A 19,215-nucleotide genomic window follows, 5' to 3' on the forward strand; every position below is an offset into this window, starting at 1 on the left:
TTTTGCCTCTCAGTGCAACAAGGAAGCAGGTTTGGCTATTTGAACGCTTATTGCAGTGGCCTGGAACATGCTATTCCGCCCTCTCATACCTGCACCGGAACCCCCTGGATTTAGAATTTTCAGGAGTTTACAACAGCCATTGTCTTCAACAAAATAAATAAAAAACGGTTGGGATGTGGGGAAATTGTATGCCTTTAAAATGTATATATCTATGGCAGTAGCAAATGTATATTATAAATGTATATAAATGTATATATCTGTATGCTAGTAGCAGACATCATGCCCTAGCTGCAAGACACGTACATAACTGCTAACTTCCAGTAACGGATAAATCATTGACCTGCTGTCCATTGTCTCTGGATAATGTAGTTAAAGTCTCTACACTGTTGTGTATTCAAGAATCTGTCTAACTTGTCTATGTACTCAGGAAATTATCTGTTGACCATTATCTGTGTCTGTTTACTATTAACTGTCTGTTTACCAGCCTGTCTGTTTACCAACCACTGTGTTTACTGATGCCTTTGTATTCAAGGAAATTAGCTGTCTCTAACTCTGGTTATTCTGTTGTGTATTCAAGAAATTAGTTACCTCTGTATTGATTAACTTGTTCAAAGGTAGGGGATACAATAAACTGAGGGGAGGCTGGATCGAGGGGAAAAGAACTCCTACTGAACAGGTGCCTCACGGCAGGCTGTTCTGTATTCATCCGGATCCCATCCTGAAAACCACACACAGAGTGTCTCGTGTCTCTTTTCCTGTCTCCTTGCTGGTTGAGGAGAAAGATCCCTGCCCTGAGGCTTCATCTGCAAGATCCCTACTTCCTCTCATCTTGCAGATCCCGACAAAGCATCAATTGCTCTGAAGAAGGCAATGGTAAACCACTTCTGAGTGTTCTGTGATTGGAAAACTCTGAAAAGGTTTCAGGGCAAGCCCAGTAAAATCTCTGGAAATAAGAGGGGGAGGAGAAGCCATGGGTCTTGTGGGGGGTGAGTTGGGCTTGTCAAAATAGATTGAGCTTTCAGTGATTGCCATGGAAGCTTGTGAAGTAGCCAAGAGGATATACTGGTATATTTTAAACTTCAACTAATGGGCAGGTAGAATCTGGGGGGGGGGACCACAGCCCCCACCCCCAAAACCTAATATCTGATTATAAATATGGAAATAACTTAACATTAAATGAGCAGCATTTCAGAGGAGCCAGTTTCTCAAATGCTCAGGATTTTCCCTACACACATTCTTCCTTTTTTACAGTTGAGAATGTGAGAAGCTGACTAAGGAACCACCAGTAAGCTTTCTTTTTTCATTTTTTAAACAAAATGAACAAAACTTTACAACAAAAACATGAACTGAAATACAAACATAACTCAAAATATGCAGTATTCCTCACTACTTTCAAGATTTTTTTTTGCTTTGTTTTGTATTTTACCCTACTTGCTCCATCCCTCTCCAAAAATGATTCTTGTGTTGGGGTATAACCTTTTTTTAAATAAACAACAACAACAAATACATGTATTAAAAAGCATTCCATATCTCCCTAAAACAAATTGTTTTCAATATTCCCTTTCTAACTTTCAATTCACTAGTTGATTTATCATTACTAGCAATATTCCACATTTCTTTGTACCAATACTCAATATTAATCAAATTGTTGCTTTTCCAGTTCTTTGCAAATATCAGTCTTGCTGCTGTTAATATAATAATTACCGTAATAATCGCCCCATTCTAATCCAGCCATATTTAACAGAGGTATTGTTGGACATCTTTGTAGTTCAAAACCCATAATTTCCTTTATGTCTTTTAATATCATCGTCCATTTCTTCTGACTCATTTCATATGTCCACCATATATGTAAATACAGTATGTACCCTTCTGTTTCTTACATCTCCAACATGAGAATGATATTTTGTTCATTATATTCATTTTCATTGGAGTTAAATATCTCCATATTACTTTGTAACAATTTTCCTTAACCCTTACAGACATATTCTTCATTATTCTTTTATTCCACATTTTCTTCCATTCATTGCCACTAATTTCTTTATATTTCCACACTATGCCTCTTTAAGAGCTGTTATTTTATATTCATCCTCTATTAACATCTTGTAAATTACACTTATTATCCCTTTTCTATTTTTATTACCTTTCATCATCTTCTTTTCTTCAATAATTTCTTCAGATTCTCCAAACATTGCAACATATTGCTTAAAAAGGGGATTTCTAGTTTTTTACAATTTTTTTTGTTTCCTTTTTTCAACCTTAGTGGAAAGACTGCATTTTAAAAACAGAGTATTGATCTTGTGTCCAAGCTTAGAAGAAACTCCCCAACTTACCTACTCTAACTAGATTAATAGCTGAAATTGTGTGTTTAGTCGTTTAGTCGTGTCCGACTCTTCATGACCCCATGGACCAGAGCACGCCAGGCCCTCCTGTCTTCCACTGCCTCCCGGAGTTGTGTCAGGTTCATGTTGGTTGCTTCGCAGACACTGTCCAGCCATCTCATCCTCGGTCGTCCCCTTCTCCTCTTGCCATCACACCTTCCTAACATCAAGGTTTTTTCCAAGGACTCTTTTCTTCTCATGAGATGGCCAAAGTACTGGAGCCTCAGCTTCAGGATCTGTCCTTCAAGTGAGCATTCAGGGTTGATTTCCTTTAGAACTGATAGGTTTGTTCTCCTTGCAGTCCAGGGGATTCTCAAGAGCCTCCTCCAGCACCACAATTCAAAGGCATCAATTCTTCGGCGGTCTGCTTTCTTTATGGTCCAGCTCTCACTTCCATACATCACGACAGGAAAAACCATAGCTTTGACTATTCGGACTTTTGTTGGCAAGGTGATGTCTCTGCTTTTCAAGATGCTGTCAAGATTTGTCATCGCTTTCCTTCCAAGAAGAAGGCGCCTTTTAATTTCAGGGCTGCTGTCTCCATCTGCAGTGATCATGGAGCCCAGGAAGATAAAATTTGACACTGCCTCCATATCTTCCCCTTCTATTTCCCAGGAGGTGATGGGACCAGTGGCCATGATCTTAGTTTTTTTGATGTTGAGTTTCAGACCGTTTTTTGCACTCTCCTCTTTCACTCTCATTACAAGGTTCTTTAATTCCTCCTCACTTTCTGCCATCAGAGTGGTATCATCTGCATATCGGAGGTTGTTGATATTTCTTCCGGCAATCTTAATTCCGGCTTGGGTTTCTTCCAGTCCAGCCTTCCGCATGATGTATTCTGCATATAAGTTAAATAAGCTGGGGGACAATATACAGCCTTGCCGTACTCCTTTCCCAATTTTGAACCACTCAGTTGTTCCATGACCAGTTCTAACTGTTGCTTCCTGTCCCACATATAGGTTTCTCAGGAGACAGATAAAGTGGTCAGGCACTCCCATTTCTTTAAGGACTTGCCATAGTTTGCTGTGGTCCACACAGTCAAAGGCTTTCGCATAGTCAATGAAGCAGAAGTAGATATTTTTCTGGAACTCTCTGGCTTTCTCCATAATCCAGCGCAAGTTAGCAATTTGGTCTCGAGTTCCTCTGCCTCTTCGGAATCCAGCTTGTACTTCTGGGAGTTCTCGGTCCACATACTGCTGAAGCCTACCTTGTAGGATTTTGAGCATAACCTTGCTAGCGTGCGAAATGAGTGCTATTGTACGGTAGTTGGAGCATTCTTTGGCACTGCCTTTCTTTGGGATTGGGATGTAGACTGATCTTTTCCAATCCTCTGGCCACTGTTGAGTTTTCCAAACTTGCTGGCACATTGAGTGTAGCACCTTAACAGCATCATCTTTCAAGATTTTAAATAGTTCAACTGGAATGCCATCACCTCCACTGGCCTTGTTGTTAGCCAGGCTTTCTAAGGCCCACTTGACTTCGCTCTCCAGGATGTCTGGCTCAAGGTCAGCAACTACATTGTCTGGGTTGTCCGGGATATCCAAATCTTTCTGATATAATTCCTCTGTGTATTCTTGCCACCTCGTCTTGACGTCTTCTGCTTCTGTTAGGTCCTTCCTAACTGAAATTTGTCCTTGATAAAGAAAATGTCTTTCCTGAGAACTGCAACTGAAAGTATAACTCTTCCTTTCCCATTATTGCTGTTTGATATCTGTACTTAAAGAAACAGAAGGGAAACGATGCACCAACATAATTTAAATTCTTTATCAAGCACAGTTGAGTTATTAATAACATTCAGTCATATGGCTTTATTTAGCATCTTTCTGGTAGGGCAATAGGGACTGGGGGATACTCCTAGATATTCCTGCCTCCTCCTCCTCCTCCTCCTCTTCTTTCCAGGGCTTTTGAGATTTTGCTGGATATGCCGTGACATTTACGTTGGCAGGCCATCATAGAAATTTTGGATCATCTTAGTAATCTTGATAATAACTATTTCTTCAAATGAAACCCAAGCTTCTCAAGATTCTGAATTATGCACTGAAAACATAATGTTAAAATGATGGATGGTGCCATCTGATTGCCTTTAAATGTATTTGATAGATACATGCCCACTTATGTTTCATACAAAATCGTCTGTCAAAGGCTACAGGTTCCTGTGCTTGGTTTAGGACCCTGTTTTTAAGTTGTTGAGGCTCATGTCTTTGACCCTTACCAGGCTTATGTACTTGAAGATAAGGAGCACAATTCTTTGTAAAGAGTTAGGTGTGCTGCGTTTTGGGCAAACAGTCCTTCTCAGACGTTTTCCTCCCAATCAGTAGGTTGATTTAAGGTAATCTGCTTTATGACTATCATTGCAGGAATGGTAGGGCTTTGAATCCAGCAGATCCAAGACTTCTCCCAGTCTGCCTTTTCCTTCCTGTAATGCCTCTGAAGCACCAATAGGCAGGGAGGTATGACCGTGGAAATGTCTGCTATGGGTAGCACCTCTTCTCTAGCCATGGCTGTTTTTCTGTGACCAAAGAGAAGATGGCTTGCACTAATATAGCTTGAAAGGGGGTGTTGTTGTTTTTTGGACACGTAATCCAAAAATGTAAAATGTGCATTATCCTGAAGCTGCTAGAACCACCCTTCCCAGGGACCTTAGGTTTTTGGTTTTATATTTTGTTTAAAAAATATCAAAAGTTTATTTCCATCCTGCTGAACAGTGCAGGTTGAATGATGTGGCGCCACTTCTGTTAACAGGCAGAACTAAAGGTTTTAGGGAGATTGCCTGTTATGTGGGAAGGACACACTTGAGACATTGAAGTTTTAAACAGCCTTTAAAAACCCTTTGAATTCTTCTACCTTCTTATTTGAGATTGCACTCCACTGATGTGGATTAAGTCCGAAGTGTCATCAAGAAATGGTGCCTCTTTTGGTGCCTCAGTCTTCCTTTATTGGGGATTCCCACTGTTTTGAATTGGGAAGTTTCAGTTGTCTGCCTGCGTAAATGAATAGTGACCTGCACAGCAAAATAACTACATGCGAATAAAAATATTTCTCTTTCTGCTTGAACCATCAGCTATAAGAGTCGCATACTGATAACCGGGATGCCTTTTCTTTTCCAGGGAAGAAGATGGCTTGCAAAAGTTTTCTTGGGTTTGGACAACAGTTGTTTCGGAGGAAAGTGGTGGACTGCGCAACAGAAAACAGCCGGCTTTCACGGTGCCTCAACACATTTGACTTGGTTGCTCTTGGTGTAGGCAGCACCCTCGGGGCAGGAGTTTATGTCCTGGCTGGGGCAGTGGCTCGAGAGAACTCAGGACCTGCCATCGTGATCTCCTTTTTGATTGCAGCTCTTGCTTCTGTGCTGGCTGGACTTTGCTATGGGGAATTTGGTGCTAGAGTTCCAAAGACTGGATCAGCTTATCTCTATAGTTATGTAACTGTTGGTGAGCTATGGGCGTTCATCACTGGTTGGAATCTAATTCTTTCCTACGTCATTGGTGAGTTCTTCTTTTTTTGTGCTGTTGAGTGATTTTTAATTATGGATCCATGTATGTAGTATGTAAATACGAATTAGGATATAATATGCATCTCATATCCCATAAGGTATCTTCAACCCTAGTGTTTCTCATGGGCCTAAATTATTATTTGTGTTGCAGCATTGTATGTCTTCAGTTTTTCATAAGTGTTGCTTCACTCACTGTCCAAACTTATAAAAAGAGAATACAGTATATGGCTATATAGGCACAGAATGTCGACCAGCCTTCCCCAGCTTGACACTATGAGTAGAATTCTTTTTCTACCAGTCAAATAACAGTGCACAGCGTTAGCAGTTGGGCCTTTCTGGACCTTTCACAAGGGAGCACTCACTGCCCACTAGATTGAACAGCATCCCATTTACTTTAGATGGGGTGGTCCATGCTCATGCTTTGACAAGCTGGAGAGAGCATGGGCTGTCTGCAGATGGAGTGCTCCAACCATTTCCAAGATGATGCTGGCTCTTGTGTTTTCAACCTCAGATCTGGAGGGCAGCAGGTTGAGGAAGACTTGTGCAGTTTCATTCAGATGATTATATTCCATCTTGCTAAACCGAGAGATGCATAGGCTTTTTTTTTCATGTGTGCAGCCTGTTTGCTTCCATCTTTGCTGTAAGCTACAGTTAAAGCAGGAAGCTTTTAATTAAACATACATGAAAAAAGAGACAGGTGGTTGTTCATGAAGACTCAAAATTCCTGAAACTTAGGGCAAAATCTTTGTTTGGCCAACCAGAATGCTATAGAGGTAAGTAAAATGTTGTGTTCTAGCAAATTCTTCGTTGGGCTACATGGGATTGGGAGAAGAAACAAAGAAGACTCCAAATTAAGATAAGGCTTATAGCTCTCTGTTCTGCAGGTAAGCTTAGTTGCAGGATGGTGATTGTGGATTAAATGAGGCACTGGTAACTGGGCAGATGTCAGATTTCTCCAGGCAGTGCATACTGAAAAACTGCAGTTCTTGACTTCTTGCAACTTGGGAAGCTGTGGTTAATAATGGTTGGGATAAACCAGGACATTAAGCCACAGTTTGAAGTTTGTTTAAGGTGTTGGCTGCTGGTAAGCAGATGAAGCAGTAGACAGTGGTGAACAGAGTCTTTCTGGTTTCTGAGAAGGGGTTCTGTGCATAAGCAGAAAGAAATTGAGGAATTATTTTCATATTCAGAAAGCTCATGCTTATCCTAGGTAATGCAGTGAGATTTGATTGAGTGAACCTGCTCAGAGTGTAGTCGTAATATTAGGAGGTTGAAGACATAATTTTGTAGAAGTTGATTCTCATATGTACTAAGAGTTACTATGACAAAAATGTATTCAAACATATGTCCCAATTAATTTCTGTTAAACTTATGAAATAATTATAAGGTTAATTGAAATTAATTGGGACATTATATACTTGAATGCATTTCCATGTATTTCCTGTATGTGGCAAACTTGTGGTTCAGAAGAGAGCTGTGTTGGGTCCATTTATGTTGACATACTGGAAGTATTTTGTATGTTTGTAAAGGAGGGGACATTTAAAACTTGAAGCCTACCTTCTGAAATGGCATAGTACCAACAAGGCATTACGATTTAATTATTCTAAATAATTAAATCCTGTTGTTTAGTGCAATAAGTCACACTAGAGCAACACCCATTTGAATCATTGGAAATTTAGTGAGTTAGCTTCTCCGTAAGTTCCATTGATTCAAATAAGCCTACTCCAATTGCATCTTACTTAACATGGTAGGTTAAGCAAGATGCAGTTGGAGTATTTGAATCCATGGAACTTATGGAGGAGTTGACTTGCCAAATCCCCATTGATTCAGTGGGCCTAATCTAGTGTGATTTACTATCCTAAGCAATAGGATTTTGGCGAATATGTAGATTGTTCCGAATACGTCAGTGAAACTAAGTGACTTTTATTAGATCAAATATTTGTTCTGTTTGTACAGTTTACTATATTTATTTTGTTCATTGTTGAGGAATTGGCTCTGCATGTAGTAAATTAAGAACCCTCTAGGGAAGTGTGTTTATTAGCTGTTTAATTTAAAGCCTTTCTTTTAATGCCCATACAGGAAGTCTAATTGAATATGTTGACATTGCATCATTACACAGGAAGACCTTTAGGGAAATTGTACATCATTATAACAAATACGGTTTAAAATCTGCCTAAAGCAGGTTTTTCTTTGGCAGCTACTGGAATGAAACAATATTAGTCTGTGATTATATCTGAATTAAATAAGAGAGTGAGCAGGGCTTGTAGGAAGGAGTTGGCATTTAGCTTGTTTAAATTCAGATCTAAAAGTATTGTGATTTAAAAAAATTTAAAGTATGGGCTGAGACATAGACGTTAATGTTTTGAAGGTTTTTTTTTTGTTTTAAACTTAGTAAAGCACAGCATGAATTTGTTTTAAGCAAATAATTTTCTCACAAGAAATAGGAGTGGTGATATAGGAAGGGTGTGGAGGGAATCTTAAGTAGAACTTCAAAAGCTTCCTATTTATTTACATATCCTTGCTGTTCATGCACATCATTTTTAGGAATTTCCTTGCTTTGTAGGCATTTATAGATGCTGGGAAAACAAAACTTTTATTGATCATAGGATGGACCCCTGCAATTCTCTTTAGAGTGCTTTCCTACAGAGTTTGCTTTCTATTAGGCCAGTTTTACAAAGTCTAAGATTAAAAATGAAACATTTTACAAGTAATGAGAGTCTGCTCCATGTGCCCAAGGGTGCAGCATGTTAATTTATGTATGATATCAGGTATGTTATGTTAGTCTTGTTATGTCATATTCATCTACCTATGATGAATTTTACATTTAACCACTTAAATCTAGAGATCAATGATGCCTCCTACCCCTCCCATAATTTATTTATAAGCTTCGTCAGACTAAGCTTCATGAGGAAAAAGCTTGTTTTGTCTGTATACTCAAAAGATGGGTCGAATTTTGAGTTGGATCAGAGCTCATCATGCTAATGCGGAGGGCAGACATTGTGGGTTAGCATCATTGAGCAGTTGCTGAGGCCCACATCTCTTTAGGGTGACAATGTCACCCTCCTGGTTTTGGAATTCATTTCTCCTTGTGTTTGCTCCCTGTTTGCAAAACACCTGTTGTGTTCTCCCTCTGTAATGGTGTGCAAAGGGTTTTTTTGGAAATGCCATCACTTTCCAGGTCTACGCTTGAGTTCTCCTTGGATGTCATTAAGACAAGCAGCGAAGTAAGTGAATGAATGGGAGAGTCTTATGTCTCTCCTGGATGTTCTGAATTTGATTAAAACTTAAACTTGAGAAAATTTTGGCACCATAGTGCCCCTCCAGTACTAAAAAAAGTTGTACAGACTTCTGCAGCACCTTAATACAGATTTCTAGTGGCAACATTGACATCTTGCAGAATCCCAGGCTAACAACTCTAGCATGATCCTGGAACACAGAAGGTGCCTATGGCTGAGTCACTTCCATCTCTTTACCACAGTCTTGTGAATTTATGGACGTTACTACTGCTCACCGGATTGCAACAGTGACCTGAAGCCAGTAACAAGGGCAAGCCTAAGGATTGGATAATATAACTATGAGAAGAGGAAGAAATGGTTGGTCTGGTCTAGAATTCTTGTCCAATGTGCTTTTCTTGCTTGTCCACTCTCCAGTGCTGAAATGGTTACTTCTTGATACCGAGAAGCTTTCTGTGGCACTAGCCTAAAGCTAATGCAAAACTATCCATGTATAGTTGTGCTGCATCGAACTTTGAAGCATAGTTCATTCCTCTGTGGCTCACTTCAGTAACTTTTGGTCTTTTAACTTCTTCAGTGAGGAGAACACATTGAATAGATGAGTGTCACAGAATCTGCTCCATGGGAGGTTAGATACATACTATTTCGTGGGTATGATGCCTGCCCCCTGACCCCTGCATCTCTTTTATCAGTCCAGAGTACTATAGCTGAGGAGGGTAATAATATTACACACAGATGTGAGGCATCGCACAGAGCTTAATCGAGTGATTAGTCCCAGCTATACTTGACCCACTGAATAAATTGAACTTGCATAACCGTTAAGTCCCATTTATTCAGTGAATCTACTCACGCTGGGAGTAATAACTGCATTTAGCTCACAGTATATTAAATAATGAAATGGCATAGTAAAATCAGCAGTGTCTACAAGCTATAGAATGGAATGCTGGCTATTTGCATGATTTCCAAGGTAACTGAAACACTTCAGTTGATAAGTAGGCAGATTTTCCTCTCAATGAAACAGGTCTGGTTCAGAGAGAGGAAACCTATCTTCACAATGGGTGCTAGGGAAAGTGCTTAACTTCTGAACTGCCCACTGATTTGCTCAATTAAATAAGTATGCTATATATCAGAAGAACAAGATGCAAATTCCCCTTTCCTCTTTTTTATTGTGTTTTGCTTGATTTTTTTAAAAAATGTAGCACACTGAAATGAATTGATGAAAGACAGCATGCACGTAAATGAAATTAACAGATATCTCCTGTTTTTAATTTTTGTTTTGACAGGAACATCGAGTGTTGCCAGAGCATGGAGTGCAACGTTTGATGAACTTATTGGCAGACACATTGAGAAATTTTTTCAAGAGTACATGTCTATGAATGCTCCTGGTATCTTGGCAAAATATCCAGATGTCTTTGCTGTTGTCATTATTTTGATCTTGACAGGTGAGAGACAGAGAAAAACAAATCTCAGACTGCTAAGGGAGTTTTTCCATCCCCACCCCCCAGAGTGATAATTCATTATAGTCTCATTATTGGCTTTTGCTGGAAAAACAAGCACCCTCATTTTGACCTTGCATTTAAAGCATTTTCTTTATTTGCCACCTGTTTGGAACTACTTTTATAAAGATGTTTTTAGATGCTTCAGTGAAAATGGGCAGAGAGTTGCAGTAATGCTTTGTAACACAACATAGGTTTTTGAGTGAGATGGATTTTTAAGCTGGAAATCTTTGAATACCATTTTTTTGGGCGCGGTGTCTACCCAGAAATAGTATTCAAGCAGAAGAACTTGGGTTTGTTAATCTAAGCTCTTACCTGAACAATCTGCCAATTTATATCAAGCTCCAGCAAGAAAGAAGTAGGCAGGGGAAGGGTTGAACTACTATGATGCTGGTGGGTGGCTGTTTATTTTAGAAGAGTTCAAACATTAAAAAATACGTGGACTTAAAAGGATATAGAGCTGTTAAAGAAAAAAAAAGAAAACCCAGTGCTGGGTAAATGGTGGCTTTTTGGCTTTTTTAAATCTTTAAACTGATCTTGTGAATGTTTCCACCAATACAGTGATGCCTCGCATTACGACATTAATTCGTTCCAACGAAATCGCTGTAGAACAAAAACGTCATAATGCGAAAATAAAAAGCCAATTGAAACGCATTCAAAACCCCTTCAATGCGTTCCAGTGGGCTGGAAACTCACCGTCCAGCGAAGATCCTCCATAGGGCGGCCATTTTTGGTGCCTGTGCAATGAGGAATCCATCCCAGAAAACAGCGGGGAGCCGTTTTATTTACCCTGCGGCCATTTTGAAACCGCTGATCAGCTGTCCGAAAATCGTCGTTTTGCGAAGAATCGGTTCCCGAATCAGGGAACTGATCATAGCAAAGTGAAAAACCCCTATTCAGACCATCATTTTGTGATCGCAAAAAGATCGTTGTAATGCGGTTTCATCGTAATGCAGGGCAATCATAAAGTGAGGCACGACTATACCTGCCAAAATCATACCTCTGCTGCATCAACATTTCCCCAGGATATGAGCCACAATTGGAGAGCTGCTTTGGAATAGGCCATGGAGATTTTCTTTATTGCTGTATCTTTGAACACAGATTCTCTTCTTTCTTTGGAAATCAGTTTAAAAATGCCCCCAATTTCAGAAGTGGCCCGTTGAGCTGTCCGTCTGTCTGCAAGTGTGTGTATGCTGAGAGAAAAGAAATAACTCTGAAATCTTACTACCAATGTGGAGCTTTTTATGTGGTCTTCTAGTTCATGGCTATAGAGCATGGGTGGGCACTCCTCTGATGGTGGAAGATGAATTGGACCCCAAGCCAGATGTGCTTTGCTGCTACCCATCCAGGCACCATGGTCAGCAGTGGTTAAAAAAGCACCACTTTTTGCTTCAGAATTTCTGCCACCGTGCTATTAGCTTTTAATGCCACTTTTTAAAAAAGATCAATGTATGCAGACTCAGTGTGTCTCCATTTTACGACAAAGACAACTGCGAGCTGCAGGTTGCATGTTGTCCACCTCTGCCATAGAGAGTTATGATGTTGCCTTACAAGAATGAGGAGACATTCTAGTTGTTTCTCATTCAAAGTAGTGGCCTCAAGAGTTGGCCCTAAAAGCAAAATATATCTATGCCTTTGTAAAATGTCTTGCTTCTCTGCTTCCAAGCATTTCCATAACCTCGTTTTCTCACTCAAAACACCTCTCAGGAGATTACAGTCAAAAAGATGTCTGGAGCCTTCAATGAAAACATAGGCTGTTCCCTGGGAGCATGTCCTCTGTCTTTACATTTACACGGGTCTTGGAAGCAGATGGAGAAGGCTATCCAGACTTAATTCTGCAGTTACTATCTCCATCTAAATTAGGGTTTTATGCAGTCATTTACTCTGATTATTTGATGCATTCCTTGGTCAATTGGGTTAAGAATACCTGAGAAGAGCTTCTTTTCTTTAGTGGAATCATAAAAAAAATGTCATTCACAAGTTCCTGAAGAACACAGTGCAACTTGGAAATTTTACTTCTTGGGGGTTGTAACATTTAGAATCCCACAGCCAGTGAGAGTGTCCCCAAAACTATTACCAATAGTCATGTTGCTCTAGAAATCTCCTTGAAAGCATGGCACAGACCAGGAATCTGGCTCATGATTCTTGGCAAGGGTTTATGTGCATTTAAAGGACTGATCTTTCAGACAGTGTGTAGAAACACTGCCATTTCCTCGCCATGGCTGAATTTCTCCACAAGGATACATTGGCCAGGTTCAGATGACCCTATCAAATCATGATTTTGCTGCCATAGATGTATTCAAAATACATCTTTTTCTATGTATTTTGACATACAAGATGATGTATTTTGGAAGAAAAAGGAGAAGAAGGCTTCTTTCTTCTGTAAGGTCTGAATGGAGCAAACTGGTTATTGAAGATCAGAAGGATGGAAGAACTGGAGGATATTGGGAGTCAGGCATTGTCAGCCCAAAACCTATGTTTGTTATGGCTTGAGTAACTAGTTATGCAGATAACTCTGGAACTAGGTCAAATAACATGAACAGCATGGCACCTTACACCATGAAAATGTGGTGATATAGGTTTTGGATTAAATTATCTTTCTGCTTTTTATTGTTGTAAATATTTAATTACACACTGTGCATTTTCTAGGACTTCTAACATTTGGCGTGAAAGAATCTGCATTGGTTAACAAAGTGTTCACTTGCATCAATGTTCTCGTCTTGCTCTTTGTGATGGTATCTGGTTTTGTGAAGGGATCCTTGAAAAACTGGCACATTCCGGGGAATATCTCACTTGTGAACAAGTAAGTGGCAGCTTTACCTTGCCTGAAATGATATAATGCATGTGCAGGTGTACAATATTTATATGTGATATGAAACAGATAGGCCGTAGTTATGGTATGAGATGCCTCTCCCCAAGGAGTTTCCAGATTGCTCATGGTTTCTGTGCATTAGTGCCTCCATTTGTTTGGAATATGTGCAGACCTCTCTTTTTCTGTGATGGTGGTTGTTACACTGCAATACTACTCTTTATAGACACGAATATGCCAGAGAAATATGAATAGATACGTGTTGAGCAGGGACGGGCCCTGGGCAAAAAAATAGAATAGTGCCCCCAGCTTCCTCCTCTCTCCTTCTCCCTTTCCTCCCACTTAAATCGTCATAGGACATAAACAATGTAAGTGAAAGGTGGGGGGAGAACAGCACCCGTAGTTCTGGCTCCAAGAATTAATCAATAGTGGCAGATGATTTAATGGATAAACTTGTTATATCATGCGAATGAGCAGTAAATACATAGACTTCATAGACTTGGTGTATCATGATATTGAGCAGTAAATGCATAAACTCTGTGTATCATGCTAACGAGCAGTAAATGCATAAACCTTGTACATCAGTGGTCCCCAACCTTGGGCCCCCGGATGTTCTTGGACTTCAACTCCCAGAAATCCTGGCCAGCAGAGGTGGTGGAGAAGGCTTCTGGGAGTTGTAAGAACATCTGGAGGCACAAGATTGGGGACCACTGTTGCACATCATATCAGTGCCCCCTGTGCCTCCAAACAGCTTGTATGTGCCTTCTTAGCTCCCAAACACCATCTCTGTACCATTTTAGCCCCCTAACAGCCTCTCTCTGCCATCTTGGCCCCTAACACAGTCCCTCAGTGCTGTGCCTGCCGCTGTCAGCTCCGTCAGGCCAGGGTCCTCAATGACGCAGGCGGCAGGAGAAAAGGCTGTATGTGCTGCCAGTGCTCAAATAGTGCGAGGTCACGCATCATGATCCCGTCACATGACTTCAGTGCACATAAGACTTCAAAGGCCCAGCTAGCAGTGCAGGCTGCGCAGCACCATCATGGAGGGAATAATAATAATAATAATAATAATAATAATAATAATAATAATAATAATAATAATAATAATAATAATAATAATAATAATAATAATAATAATAATAATAATAATAATAATAATAATAATAATAATAATAATCCCTTCTTCATGCGGACCTCTACCGACAGAGGGCCCCTGGGCAAATGACCACTTTCCCCTCTGAATAAAGCAGCTTTGATGTTGAGGTGCCATTATAGGTGTGGTCTTTCATGTTTTTGGATTACAACCTCCCAGAATTCTCCTGGAATTCCCCAGGCAACATGTTGGAACTTCCATCACTGCCTTCTCTGGCCTCTTTCTACTTTCAAAAACAAAAGAACTGCAGTGGTGCTATCTGGGAATCATAAGTCTTCCTGGTAGGTTTTTAGGAGGCATTCTCTATAGCAGTGGTTCTTAACCTTTGTTACTCGGATGCTTTTGAACTGCAACTCCCAGAAACCCCAGTCAGGACAGCTGGTGGTGAAGGCTTCTGGGAGTTGCAGTCCAAAACTCCTGAGTAACCCAAGGTTAAGAACCAGTGCTCTATAGGGCCTCATAGAGAGGCAGTGAGGTGAGGACTTCCAGCACACTTCATGTCCACAAGGATCTGCCCATGCTGGTAAGACACCCCCCCAAGCTGCTGTGGGCAGGCCCTCCTGGGTGCAGAGGATGCTAGGATTTGTACTGTCACTGCCCCTCCCTTTTTTAACCTTAGCTGCTTTTTGTTAGTTGAAATACATAAGCACACATGTATATATGCCAGGTGACTGAAATTTGGGGATTTCCTTACAACAGTTTGTGTGACAGTCACATAATGCCTGCACTTTATGTCTCAATTTTTGAGTGTCTGTGACAAATTGTGAGCCTGAGAGGCTAAAATGTTCCGCTCCATCCTGATGCCTGTGGGTTAAAATGAAACAAGGTGCAGTGACTCTTTTGTAAGGCTGCAGGCTTAGACTGAATGTTGTGCAAAGCTTTCAGAGTCCGTGAAAAATTAGATTTGGACATAGCTCATAACCTCATTCTGGGAAGTTGCTTTTTTTTAACTAAAAGAAACAAGAAATCTTTCAGAAATGCCATTGCTGAGTTTGCCCTAATATTTCCAGTAACAGATAGCTCCTCCCTTAAACCATCCCCAAAGCAACACTGTGAGGGTTCTTCCTAACCTGGCCAGGCCACACAGAGGGCCTTTTGTCCTTCTGACTGAATGACTTTGGCTACTGGGACTGCTTTTCTGGGATCAACGCCTCTCTGACGTTTGCCTGCCAGGAGCAGGTCTTGATCTCAAGAAGTGAAATGGCTTGAAGTCCTTCCTTTCTTGTCTGCTGCTCCAATGAACTTGACTCTTCTTTAACAGTACAACGGTTGTACTGGGAATTTCCCCTCTTCATGAGCACAACTGGGAATCTTACTTTTTTTGGACTACAACTCCCAGAATTTTGCCACCTTGGTTCTGCTGGTCTTGCTGACTCATGGATTCTAGAGGCTGTAGTCCAAAAAAGTAACATGGTGCATCTTCTAAATTGCTTGACATAGGGGTAACTTTTTGCAATTGCCTCTTCTGAAGCATCTCACTGTATGTATTCCATATTTTTTCCGGGCTGCTCTGCCAGTCCTGCATCTCTTAAGAGTGTTGTGGCTAATGTTGCCTGATAGATTGCAGTGAGCTGCTTGCAAATGAATGGTTTTACCATTATGTGTCAAGAGTCTACGACAGTGTATGTGAAGTTGTCAGACCAGCTGTAAGTTGCATAGGGGAGTAAATGTGGAAAATAAATGATCTCTGAAGTTTAAAGAGTATTGGGAGCTCAGAAAGCTTCTTGGTGAGAACATTGGTCCATTTATGGTCCGCACTGACTGGCAGGGATTGTCTAGGATTGCAAGCAGGAATCTTCATGACCTACCTGGAAAGACTAGGAGTTTGCATGCAGTTCAGATTCCCCATCCCCCCCAAGCTATTTCCAAATGCAATTCTGCTTGTTTCGGGAGAATGTTCATTCTGTAGTGTAGGTACTGAAGCTGTGGGTCTTATCATCTACCGTAAATCAGGGGTCTCTAAACTATGGCCCACGGGCCACATCCGACCCGCCTTGCCTTTTTATCTGGCCTGGTGAACGCCACAGGTTCAGGTCCATTCCCTTCAGCCCATGCATGTGCACATGCATACACATGTGCATGTGTGCATTCATTCCTTCGACCCTCCAGAATGTGTAAAATATATGATGCGCTCCTCATGCTGAAAAGTTTGGAGACCCCTGATCTAAATCTTTTATGTCTGTTCTTTTTTTGTACTTCAGACTAATTTTTGTTTTGCTTCTGATCAGGTTTTGCACTTTCCCTTCTCTATATTGGAAAAAAGGACAGAGAATCCAAGAAATGTATCTCAGAGGCATAATCTTCTGCAGCAGAAAGTCTAGTCTTATGGCACTTTAAAATTATTTGTTAGTTTTTAAGGGGCCACAAGATTCTTAGTTTCTGCAGGATGTAATAATTCCACATGAACAGTCTGTTCCACACAGCATGGTGCTAAGGCACTGTACTATTGAATGCACATATTTCAAAAACCCTTCAGCCTATCTGGAAGAAAAATGCACTGACAACTTTATGTGATTACGTTGGACTTGTTTGTGTAGATGTTGCCAGGCTGAAATTCTACGGACACTTTCGGTACGGAATAATGGTCCAAACTGACGCCTCCTGAAGGCAGCCTTTTGGTTTATTTTGTATGCTATGTGCACATTTCAACTTCAGTCGTCTAATTCTGCATCCTTTGGCTGATGCTTCTGGAGAATCGGGCAATGTTTAGAGGCTTAGAACTTTTTCTCTGGCTTCTACAATTGTGCTGCATTGAATGATGGAAGATTTCCTTTTTGAACAAACCTGACAGGCTTGTTTTGTAATGTAACAGCAGGTAACAATGAGGATAGAGAATTATATTACCCAATCCCTCCATTTGGAGGTCCTGCTTATTTCGCTGAAATTTCTTACTTGCGCTTAGAATAATATATCCTACGGGTTTAAAACACCTGTTGAAAAAGGCAGCATATTCCTTTTGAATAGACAATTACATAGGTGCACTATCGGGCTTTAAAACAAACAAATCAATCACTAATGGGAATTCTGGGAAATGTAGTTCGGAGGAGGGACTAGGCATCCCAGTGTCTTCACTGAAATGTAGTTCTCATTGTGCTTTGAGGGTGCTGTGACAGCTGAGTTAGTGTCACCCCTGCCACACACCATTTTTCTTTTTCATAAATCACTGTTCCAAGACATTCTATGATTGTGTTAGTCTTATTGAGCAGCCTAACTTCTGGTCTCCTGTGGTTGTTTTTAGTGTCACCCAGGAACAAATTGGTGTTGGTGGGTTTATGCCCTTTGGTTTCTCTGGAGTTCTCTCAGGAGCAGCAACATGCTTTTATGCATTTGTAGGATTTGACTGCATTGCCACTACAGGTAAGGTCACAAGGATTGAACACTCGTCTATCATTAAGAATTCTGTCTACATGTGGGTTGGTGCAAACAAGGAATCTTTTTCCTTAAATACGGTGATCTTCCTGATGTCCACTCTCATATTTCTAAAATTTGAATGTGATTAATGGCTTATATGCTAGCTACTTTACTTACTGAGGGAACCTTTGTACATTCACATCTCTTGATATTAAAGCCAGTGTGTCTACATTCAGCAATGTTGCCCTGCAATTTATAGTATGTTTCAATACTAGCACATTAAACCAAAGGGGGGGGGGAGAAAAATGTAAAGCAAAACAAAGCAAAAGAAAACATCTTTCCTGCATGTGGGGAAGAGTAGTGGACTAATAAGAAGGCTAGGCTGAACTTTTTCCATCCAACACGTTTGTTTTCACAAGGTGAGTGCCCATTACCGGTTGGCAAAGTTAACAACGCAACTTCATGGTTAAGAAGCCCCATATGTTTCATGCCAGGACTTACGTGGTATAGATAACCAGGAGCTGCCAAATTAAATAGGGTTGCTTAACCTGTGGCTGAACCTGTGGCAGCTGTATTTATAAGTCATTAACCTGTGATTTATAATTTACCATTAAAAATTATTTTAACAGCAGTTGCACTTGTTGGCAACCTTGTACCATTTCCCCCAAAATAAGACCTAACCTGAAAATAAGCCCTAGTAGGATTTGTCAGGATGCTCGTAATATAAGCCCTACTCCCAAAATAAGCCCCAGTGAAGTGAAATCCCACCCTCCACCCTTGTGCAGCCACCAGAAGAAGATGACAGGACTGTCTTTGAATAAATGTAGATTGTTGTACATTGGAAAAAAAATAAAACATCCCCTGAAAATAAGCCCTACTGCGTTTTTGGATTAAAAATTAATATAAGATGCTGTCTTATTTTCGGGGAAGCACGGTAGAAGGTATATATTTTCAAGCATGTTTTTTTTCCCTTTAAAATATGAGATTTTATGCAGAGCTCTGAAGGGAGACTTCTGTATGTTTCTACCTTTTCTGATTAGACTTTAAATAAATGGACTCTGCATTATTATGACATGCATACAACATGGGAGATCCAGCTTGTACAATATTTCACATTTTTAATCCTCACTTGATTACTCAATGAGCAGAGCTGAGTACAGCAGTCTCCTGCATGTCTACCCATTGACTGTGATGTATCATACTCCTAGGTAGACATGTAATACTGTAGCTTTTGTTGCTCATGCTCGTTTAATCACTTGGCCCTTGCAGAGTAGAGCTGTCTTTTTTATGTCATAACTGATCTGC

The 19,215-nt window shown here is 40.4% G+C and overlaps 1 protein-coding gene across 4 annotated transcripts in view; it reads left to right on the forward strand.

Moving 5' to 3' along the window:
- The window catches only part of SLC7A1 (solute carrier family 7 member 1), a 57,613-nt gene that overhangs the window by 19,591 nt on the left and 18,807 nt on the right, over positions 1–19,215 (forward strand). For all 4 annotated transcript variants that reach the window (XM_020788629.3, XM_020788631.3, XM_020788630.3 and 1 more), the window contains exons 2-5: positions 5,486–5,863; positions 10,388–10,546; positions 13,250–13,403; positions 17,798–17,916. In XM_020788629.3, the coding sequence (XP_020644288.2) occupies positions 5,494–5,863; positions 10,388–10,546; positions 13,250–13,403; positions 17,798–17,916 (802 nt within the window). In that variant the 5' untranslated portion in view covers positions 5,486–5,493. The remainder of the gene's footprint in view (positions 1–5,485; positions 5,864–10,387; positions 10,547–13,249; positions 13,404–17,797; positions 17,917–19,215) is intronic.

The sequence above is a fragment of the Pogona vitticeps genome, chromosome 3 (assembly GCF_051106095.1).
Source record: "Pogona vitticeps strain Pit_001003342236 chromosome 3, PviZW2.1, whole genome shotgun sequence".
Lineage (NCBI taxonomy): Eukaryota > Metazoa > Chordata > Lepidosauria > Squamata > Agamidae > Pogona > Pogona vitticeps.